The following is a 10,482-nucleotide window of genomic DNA, read 5'->3' as shown; positions in this document are numbered from 1 at the left end:
TTTTAGACACAAATACATGCGTTGCGGTCTTGGCATAATGGATGAGTTCGATTGGAGTTGTCTTATGTGATTCGAATGTGTTAAAATTCAGTTTTGCTTGGGGGCAAGCAAAAGTCAAGTGTGGGGTATTTTGATATGGGCATATTTAGTTATAAAATTCATGCATTATCTTAATACTTTATGTTGTTTTTGTCTCTTTTAATGAACAAAAGGTGCTTAATTAGTTTATAATTTCATTTTTCAGCAAAAATGACATGCTCGAAAGGAAAATGAAGCGGAATTGGTGATTGGACGCTTGGATCTTGGATTTTGAAAAAAGAAGGACGTTGCTGGACAGCTTGACCCCTCGTCAGTGTTTTGGCCATATCTCATGAACCGTAACCCCGATTGACGAGATTCAAAATGTTCTGAAAACTAGACACAATTTCGGACGACTTTCGTGTTTTGAGAAAATGCTGATTCCAAACGTACTTGGCGAGTAGGCCATCAACTCGCCGAGTTGGTCAGAAGTTTCACGATTCTGGACGCGCTGACTTGCCGCACACGGGTTTTAAGTGACGGACTCGCCGAGTAGGTCACCGGACTCGCCGAGTAGCCTCTGTTTTGTGAAAATTTATATAAAGGGACTTTCAGATCGATACCCTAGCATATAGATGAACCCTTGGAGGCAAATTGTTGACTAAAAGGTGCTGCTGGAGCGTGGGAAGCAAATGAATCAACCCTACATTCAATTTTAAGGAGAATCAAGTCAAAATCAAGTTTACTCTTACCTAATCTCTTGTTTGAACTATGTTTTTACCAATTGATTTCGTTTTTGTGCTTGTTTCTGCTGTAATCATGAGCTAAAAACTCATAACTTCTGTTTAGGTAGATGAATATGTGAACATGGATTGATTATTTGATTAGGATTAATTTTAATTGGTGATTATGTTTTATTAAGCTTGTTAAAGAACCTTATGTGTTAACAATAACTATTCTTCTGTTAATAAATCAATAATTAAGTTGTATGAACATCTCTTAGTTGCTAATTTCATATGATTTACGTGACCAAATAGTTGTATGTCTAGGAATAACGAATGTGAAACTAGAACTAACATGAAGATAGGTAAGTTAATGTATGAGCTTGTGTGATACACCATCAACAAGAGGTTAATTGAATCACCGATTTGATTAACTATTACAAGTCTTATTTAACCCGAATCAATAACTAGGAAATCCGTTGATTTAGACAACTGGCCACTGCTTGAGTTAATTTATTTCCTAAGGATTAGTAATAGCGAACGTGGAACTAATCATCTTAGTCGGTAGCCAATGAAGAATTAATCCGATACATCGAAATCATCCATGGGAACAAATGAGTCGAACCTAAACATAAGTCCTCTTTATTATTGAATTTAGTTGATTTTTATTTGCTTAGCTCTTAGTTTCTTAGTTTAAGTTTTAGCTAATTGTTTAAGTTTCTAGTCTTGCAAAACTAGAGAAAACCCATTTTCTATTACTTGTTTTATTTAGATAATATTAGCATTTATGTTAATTGTTTACCGTTCCCTGTGTTCGATACCCTACTTGCTTGAACTATATTACTAATTGATAGGTACACTGCCTTTCGTGTGTTTATTTTGTGTCTAAGTTAGTAGGATTAAAACTAGTTGGTTTCACACACATCAAGTTTTTGGCGCCGTTGCCGGGGAACGGTTCTCTCTCAAAATTTTATAGTCAACCGGGTCATCCCGACCCTTAACTTGGCAAAATAAAAAACCCGCTTGAAATGGGAAGTTAACTTGAAAATTAGCTATATAGGTCCGAAACCCTTCTTAGGAACCGAACGCTCTTAGAGCCAAACCTTCCTATTAGGACCAAAGGTCCCTCAGGTGCCTCAGAACCGAACTTAGCCTTCAAAATCGAACCGAAGTCAGCAGGACTGAAACCCTCCTTTCGGGTCTGAGACCCACCTTCGCTTCTGTCAGCTTTGGGCCAGAACCTTCGCATCTTCGGTCCCTTCCTTCTCCCACTCCCGGTTCTCACCTTCTAAGAGCTGAACCTCGTAGGTTCGGTCCATAATGCCCGATTTTCGACTACTTTCGCTTCCTAAGCCCGTTTTTGATGCGATTTTTTCACCAAATTCATATTCTTACCATTTTAAACCCCCAAAACTCATATTTTATTTATTTATCAAGGATTTATTAATTAAAAATCATTATTTATATTAAGAGGAGTATTCTACCCCATAAGTGGGTCAAGTGTGCCCACTTGCCTCCATGTGTCATCCTCTCATTAGCCTAACCTTATCCACATCATACAAACCAAGGCAAACATCCATTCAACCTTGCAAGTTGCTCCAGCCAAATCTATATAAAGAAGTCCTTGTAAGATCTCTTGATTTACTTTGATCATTTCCACACTTTTACATTTTTCTTACCCCACAAGGAAGCTTAGTTTCTGTCTACTTCCAGCCACTTTTAGGAAGTGTTCTTGAGCTATTACTTCACTTTTTTGTAAGTATTTCATCTTGACTCAAGTGTTATTCCATGTTTTCATAACACTCTTGGATCATCTACACACATTTTAATACCAAAAATCGTTCTTAGAATCATCCAAGCCTTCACGTGTTCATCAAGTCTTCAGAACTTGATACTCCTCGTCTCCAACCTTCCATTCTTCAAGAAATCACTCAAGGTGAGTTCATACCCTTACATTTTCTAGTTTTCTTTAGTTTTCAGGGGGGGGATACAATATTTAAAACTTAACTTGACAACTTACAACAGAAAACCTGTGACCTGTTTACGAACTGTTTTACCCAACTTAAACTTAATATTTTTCAAAACTGTTTAATATGAAAATAGTTCAGGTTTATACCTTTAAAATGACTACTTGCGCATCTCCATACGATTTTCCTACAATTTATGGTGATTTTTACAAAACTGTCTATCACTGCAGCAACGAAATCAGAGCAGGTTGTGAAGATGAACATTTTCACACTGGTTTGAGACCACTAAAAATTATAGAAAATTTATGAACACATTAGACTATTTTTCCAAACTCTCTGAGTTTATGGATTTAGTTTTTGTCTTACGATGATTTTTCTATAAATATTCTGAAACAAGGATAAAACAGGACAGTTAAGGGTAAAACTATCAAAACAAGTATAAGAGTTATTCACACCTTGTAACATGCTGAGCAAGGTGTGTAAGATTTTATACTTAGTATTTTCAATGTCATTTTATTGAAATACAAAACCACGCATAACAAGGTTTCATTTAAAACTTAAAACACTATTGATAAACTATAATAGGTATAGTTTGGACACCTTATTTAACAAAGGAACGGTAATACAATCGATTTACAAAACGGGTATTTCATTACAAACTACATGAACATGTTAATGAATAAATTTGTGAGACATTCACATTCAGGGTAATCTTAAGTACAACAGAAAAGTCCTATAGTTATAACCATAATCTCTTGTAGGGAGAGCGTTATAGTTGTGTATAGATCTATATTGGGTCTGACAAACCCGCACCTAAGCTGCTTGCAACAGCTAAACCGACAGGTCTGGGGTGACAAGTGTTATAACATTTCCGACGCTTGAAGAACGTCGAATACGAGGTCTTCGAGTCTTAGCATGGTTATATTAACTCACATGAGGAATTAACAAAACACACAGTTCATGGGAATTCAAGGATTTCACAAAAAGGAGTTTTATTTAAATATAAAACCACAAATAAGTATGACAATTTACTTACATATACTAAGTCTTAGTTCAGTTAAGACTACAACAAACCTTTTAGGAAATATTGGATTTTCTGGAAACAAGCTTATAACAAACTTTAAAGAACAACATCAAATTTTCCTTCATAAATTGCTTATGAACTCACTAGCTTTAATGCTGATACTCTTTAAAATACAACTTGTATTCTCGGGTATTCAGTAATACAGGTAACCACAAGATTTTTGAAGGCAAGACGCTAAGACGCAGATTTCTTTTGAACTATTTTGACATCATATGTAATTTATTTGGAAACATGTATTTTTGCAACGATGTAATCTTTTAAATTATATTTATGATGGTTGTGTTTACTTTCTTCACTATGGTTATGATACTGAGCATGACGTCCTCCGCCCCCGAACGTTTCCGCCGTTCAGGTTTGGGGGTGTGACAGAGTTTCGGCTCGACAACTCTATTTCTTGGGGATCTTTGGGGCTTGCTTCGGGTGTCGTGATGATACCGAGGCTTCGGGGGTATATCTTGCACGTAAATCGAGGTAATATGGGTGAGAGAGAAGAAATTTGGCAACCAAACTCGGCTACACTTGTGATCTATTTATAGGGTGAATCTGGTCTCGAACACAGCGCGTTCCCTGAATGAACGCTGCGCGTTCCGCCATGCGTCATGGCTTACGGACTTTGGACTTGACATGCGACGGGACAGACTCTGGGCTCCGAACGCGAGGCGATCCCTATTTGAACGCGGAGCATTCCCCCTTTGGTAAGCGTGCCTTGTACTTCAGAAATTAATATCTTTCGTATACGAGCTCCGTTTTCGTCTGTCTTTTTACCGTTCCACTACTATCGACGAGATCTTCGATTCTCGTTTAGATTGTTTCGGCTAGAAATCACTTGATCTCATATTCGAACTTTGGGTTGCATACTGCTAAGTCGAAACTTCGAAAAATCATAACCTCCTCATACGAAGTCAGATTTAGACGTTCTTTATATGGACGCTCTCGGTTTAACGTTTTCTACGACTTTCATTTAAATCACTAAGGCTAAATATCGCTCTATCGTAAATTCACTATTTACGTCGCGCAGTGTCGTGCCGGTTCTGTTGCGAAATTTCGACAGGTCATAACTCCTTCGTTATAACTCGGATTTCGACATTCTTTATATTTTCGGAAACCTTGCCACGACCACTTCGTCTTCATGTATCGATATTGGTTTTATCTAACATTTTATTTTTAGGATTATTTTTATTCTTAATTCATTTAAGCCACACAATTAAGCATAAAACACATAATACTGAAATAATACATTCTTATTATTTCAAAATGAGTTACAAAGGTTAACCTAGACTATTACATCAACATTAATGCCTAGCCCAGAAACACGGGTGTTACATTTATCGTTATAATAAGTTATATTTTTTAAACAAAAATATATAATAAAAAAATTAGGCCCTATGTAGCTGCCCATTTTGCCCCCTCAACACCCCATGGTTGCGTGTGAAAAGGTTTGAAACAGATGATCTAATGTTGCGTCACGTAACATACACGCAACAGTGTTTAAGTTAAAAGTCTTCTGAAAAACAAACAGCTACGAATGACCACATGCCACGCAATGTAACCAGTGGCGGCCCTGGGGTGGTGTCGGCGGTGCGGTCGCACCAGGCCTCCGATTTTTAGGATAATTTATAGTTATACTATTGGTATTTTTGAAAATTCTGATTTTATGTTTTATCAATAAATAAAATTAGCCTGGTAACTTTTGGTTCCAATATGCGTTTTAACATTTGGCCTCCGATGTATTTTAATTACCGAAACAAAGTCTCACTTTAAAATCATTGTCAACTACAAGGTGGGAAAGTAGCATTGAAAGTGTGAAATCCATAGTTACTCAAGCTCCTGAAATAGTAAAAGCTCTGCATAAACTTGTTGAAGAAGAGACAGACATAAAGATCATAAGTGAAGCTACTTGTCTAGGAGAGTATGAACTTGGCAGATTTGACTTTATAACAGGTATGGTTATATGGTATCATATATTGGTTAAAGTAAATAACCTGAGCAAACAACTTCAGTCTGAGACTATGTAAATTGATGAGACAATGAGTAGTGTGGGAGCACTTATTGAGTTTTTTTAAAGACTATCGAGAGAATGGATTTGGGAAGGCTTTGGATTGTGCGAGAGCTATAGCTTATGATTTGGAAATTTATCCAGTGTTTGTTGAGAAAAATAATAAAAGAAAAGTTGTTAAAAAAAGACATTTTGATGAGAATGACATTAGGTCATCAGAGCCTGTACATGAACTTTCACCTCAAGAGTCATTTAGGATTCAATATTTTGTGTACATAGTTGATCAAGCTATTGGTTCATTGGAGCGAAGGTTTGAACAATACAAACAATATGAAGACATTTTTGGTTTCTTATTCACAATAGAAAAGTTGAAATCAATGAATATTATCGAGTTAAAGTCATGTTGCAAAAATCTGGAAAAGAGACTGCAAAATGGTCATATCTCAGACATTAATGCTGATAATTTATTCAACAAAATGGAGTTGTTACAAAAACATTTACCGGTTGAACACAATACAGCTAACGGAATACTAAATTTCCTAAAAATGATGAACACTTATCCAATTTCTTGTCTAGCATACAAAATATTGTTGACTGTTCCTATAACAGTTCCATTAGCGGAAAAAAGTTTTTCAAAACTAAATCTTTTAAAATTTTATTTGCGCTCGACCATGTCTCAAGAGAGATTAAACGTTTTGGCATTGATTTCGATTGAGAATGAGTTTCTTGATTTTGAAAGTCTCATAGATGAATTTTCTTCTAAAAATGCTAGAAGGTCAATGTTTAGAAAATAGTAATGCGTTTTTTTTTTTTTGTTGAAAAGTTGTTTATAGCAGTTTTACAGTTTTATTTGATTACTAATGAGTGATGAAGACATTATTTTGTGGTAGTGAATTTATGAGATGTTTTTTTAGCAACTTTATATTTTGAATTAGTGGTAGCAAATGTAGTTAATAATATTTACAAATTTTTTTTGTGAGATCTCATTTTAGTTTTTGCACAAGGCCTCCAAAATGTCAGGGCCGGACCTAAATGTAACAATAAGTGATTCAGAAATCGTTTAGAGAAAAACAATCAACACTCATAGGTGTGTTCGTCCTCCCATGTCTGAATCACTTGATAAATATTTTATCTTATAACAATTTTAAATATAAAATAAATAGTCATACACAGTTTTAAATTTCTGAATCACTATACACACCATTAACGTATATAAACGTGACCTCCGAAAGACATTATTCTTTTTATTATAGTTATTAATTTAGTATTTTAAAAGTTATTAATAAGAAAATATTTCAAGCAAATGTTTATCATTAAGATGCAGGTATTTTAAAAGTTGTCAAATAAGATCAAATCAAATAAATGTTTATCATCAGAATATATATCATTAAATAACAAATAGAAAAAAAAAAGTTGTGCTTATTTTAAAATGGTGGGTGCATGATTTGTTATCAGGTGGGCCATTTTAATTTAACAACAATAAAATTATATGAATTACGAACCTTTAATATGATTATTAGATCTGCTTTTTTAATTGTATATATAAAATAATATTTGTGAGTACAACCTTTTTGTATCAAGGTGACGTGGGTGTTATCCGTAGCTTTTCTTTTCTTAGCAAATTCATTTGAGAATTTGTGGATGGTTAATAATTTAATACCACTTTACTTTACTAATTAGTAATTACTCCACTATTTAGTAATTACTATTGACTATTGTCAGTTTGTGGCAACTCACAATAGAATTAGAAGCCCTTTCGTAGTATTCGCTCCTCGAGAGTCCAGCGGCCCATATGTTACTTAATTGTAAGGGTGAGGTAAGAAGAGTTGATGTGAACCACAATAATAATAATAATAATAATAATAATAATAATAATAATAATAATAACAAACAAGGAAGGCTGAGAGTTAGAGACTTTGAAAAGGGTAATTTGGTTCCGACGTTCCACAGCCGACCACCGGTTGAGAGTAGAAACCCAATCCTGTTCAGTTGTGCCATGGATGCCATATCCACCCCTGTTTCATCCATGATCAGTGTTCCTAAGATTCATCATCACCTTTACAACCTCAAACCTCCCCTTCTTCTTCCCCAACCCCATGGCTACATCTCTACTGCTACGACTACGGCCGCCACCGCCACTTCGATATCAAATAAAACTACTCCCTCCTATTCCTACCGCCACAACGAAAAGCTCACCCCAACCCAGCTTCCGTCTACCTCTCAACCTCAACCAACTATATCCCCTACTATCCACCAGAACGCCGCTACTGGCTACGCAGCCGCGCTCATAGACGCCGCACTCTGCAGTAATTCGCTAGATGCAGTTCATAAAGATGTGAAAAGATTGTTAAAATGGCTGCAGTCTAACCAGATGTTGAAGGATATGATGACAAACGCATCTATGGAAGAAAGTGTAAAGGGGAGAGTGATAAAGGAAGTATCCAAGAAAGCCAAGTTCCAACGCCAGGTGGTGACACTGTTAAAGATGTTGGTGGCCAAGAATAAATCAGGGATGGTGGCACAAGTGATGGAGGAGTTCCAAAGGATTTACCTTGACCTGAATACCTGCAGTTTCAGGCTGGTTGTTTAATTACTAAATTCTAGTATTTATTTGTCATGTTTAATTAATTATGTACGAATCTATGATTAACATAATAAGCTACCTCATTACTTATTTTGTTGCTGTGTGTGTGGACTCTTTCATCGATCCAATCTCCTTCAAAAGACAATTAAATGTGTACATGTATATTATTTGGTGGTTTTAATATCTATTTCTTGATTGCAAAAAAGCCATTTGTGGATTTGAAATCTTGGTTCATTGATTGAATCTACCCATTTCATTACCATCAGAAAACCATGTATGGTGATCAATATTTCCCTTCTTTGAGCATACATACATCTTGAAAATATAATTTCTAAATACAAGAGATAAGCTTTCTATACCCCTCTTAACTCGTAAGTCTTGTCTTTGGTGCATATATAGATAGATGCCTATTTTGGCAACTTGGTAGTCAAACATATTATAAATGAATAGAGGACATCTTTTAAGTTGCAAACCGAAATGGAGCAACTGAGATTTGTTTTGATAAATCCCATTTTTTTAAAAGTTATTATATTTTAAGGGATTTTGTTTGGTTTTTTATTTTTTTGTCAAATTCTGTTAAAGTTATTGTACTTTTTTTTAAACATTTAATTTTTGTTCTAGTTTAACTATTAAGTTTGGTTTTATTTTCAAAAGCAATAAACTATTAAGTTTGGTTTTATTTTCAAAAACAATCCATCAGTCTGAGTTGCAAATAACAACTTGGAGGTTATTGTTAAGGTCACTACCAGAAAATGGACTTTCAACGACGGAATAAATCCCTAGCTAAATCAGCATGGATCAATGACGGAAAGTATATTAACCCATAAATAAGGAAATACAACTTTTAGGGAGGGATTAACGACGGTTCAACAAGGGATTAGCTAGGAATTAGCAATGGAAATAATCCCTCGTTAATGTCTTCTCAAAAATAAACCTTGATCGGTCCTATGTTATTCTTACATTCAGCAAAGTTATCCACCATAAACAGGTATCTAATACTTGTTGTACTATTTAAATTCTATCCTATGTTATTCTTATATTGAAGGCTGTCTAATTACTTTGCTTTTATTTTTATTTGAAAACACATGGCACAATTTGTGAGAAATTTTGCTAAGCTTGCTAAAGCTATCCACCAAAAACAGGTATCTAATACTTGTACTATTTAAATTCTATCCTATGTTATTCTTACATTGAAGGTTGATAAATCTAATTACTTTGCTTCTACTTTTATTTGAAAAAGCATGGCACAATTTGTGAGAAATTTTGCTAAGCTTGCTAACCGTGAATATGCTCCGCCAGTGGAAACTCGTCTCTGATTGTGATTAGTAGAAACCTTGTTGAGGTGTTTTTTAATCATTTGTCGTCATGTTTTCTATGCTTTAGCCAATCGATCATTCAATGCGAGTTGATTACATATTATTTTTCAAGCATGCACTGTATATAATTTCCTCCTTATATGTTCCTTGTAAGTTCTTGTTTCTTATGTGTATTTAGTGTTTCTTTTCAAGTAATTTTGTTTTAGATATTCTTGAATTCTCAATACATCTAATCGAGGGAATATTTTATATCATTATAGGATCAAATTATTTTAAAGCTATTAATTATTACTATTTTTTTCAAATAGAAAGTACTTTGCTATTAATCGTTGTCAGATTTTTCTTCAAATGGAAAGTATGTTGTTGTTAATTGTTGGTTGTTTTTTTTCCAAGTTAAAAATATATTGCTGTTATTCATTTATATAGTTTTTTTTTTTTTTTTTTCAAGTTGAAAGTATGTTGCTATTGATTGAATGATATAACGTGATATTTAGTTAGGTGTAAACATGGTTATTGTGCTTTTAAATGTTTGTAGGTTTATTTATTTATTTTTTAGTTTTTATTTATTTTTCAATCTGAAAGTGTGTTGCAATTAAGTGAATGGTATGGTTTGATGTTTAATTATATGTAAACTTGGTATTGTCTCTTTGTATGTTATTGTTGATCGTAATCATGATGAGTTGAAGGAAGAGCTTGAAGACAAACGCGAAGAATTTGAGACAAAAAACAAGAAATAGTCAAGATTACTCATCTAACTGTACTTTGACACTTTTGCTTTTTTAACATCTAACTGTA

General features: G+C 34.3%; 1 protein-coding gene across 1 annotated transcript; it reads left to right on the top strand.

The window, feature by feature from the left end:
* The first annotated feature begins 7,564 nt into the window (after positions 1 to 7,564).
* Positions 7,565 to 8,461, top strand: LOC111894576 (ATP synthase delta chain, chloroplastic). The gene has a single exon (XM_023890644.3). It carries the CDS (start codon positions 7,580 to 7,582, stop codon positions 8,375 to 8,377), a length of 798 nt encoding a protein of 265 aa, XP_023746412.2. The 5' UTR covers positions 7,565 to 7,579; the 3' UTR covers positions 8,378 to 8,461.
* Positions 8,462 to 10,482: the final 2,021 nt, after the last annotated feature.

Source organism: Lactuca sativa, chromosome 7 (assembly GCF_002870075.4).
Source record: "Lactuca sativa cultivar Salinas chromosome 7, Lsat_Salinas_v11, whole genome shotgun sequence".
NCBI lineage: Eukaryota > Viridiplantae > Streptophyta > Magnoliopsida > Asterales > Asteraceae > Lactuca > Lactuca sativa.
This window is presented reverse-complemented; position numbering and strand designations above follow the sequence as displayed.

Bases quoted from the DNA above. Each gene is read 5' to 3' on its own strand.
- LOC111894576 (XM_023890644.3), top strand. From the start codon at position 7,580: ATGTTACTTAATTGTAAGGGTGAGGTAAGAAGAGTTGATGTGAACCAC.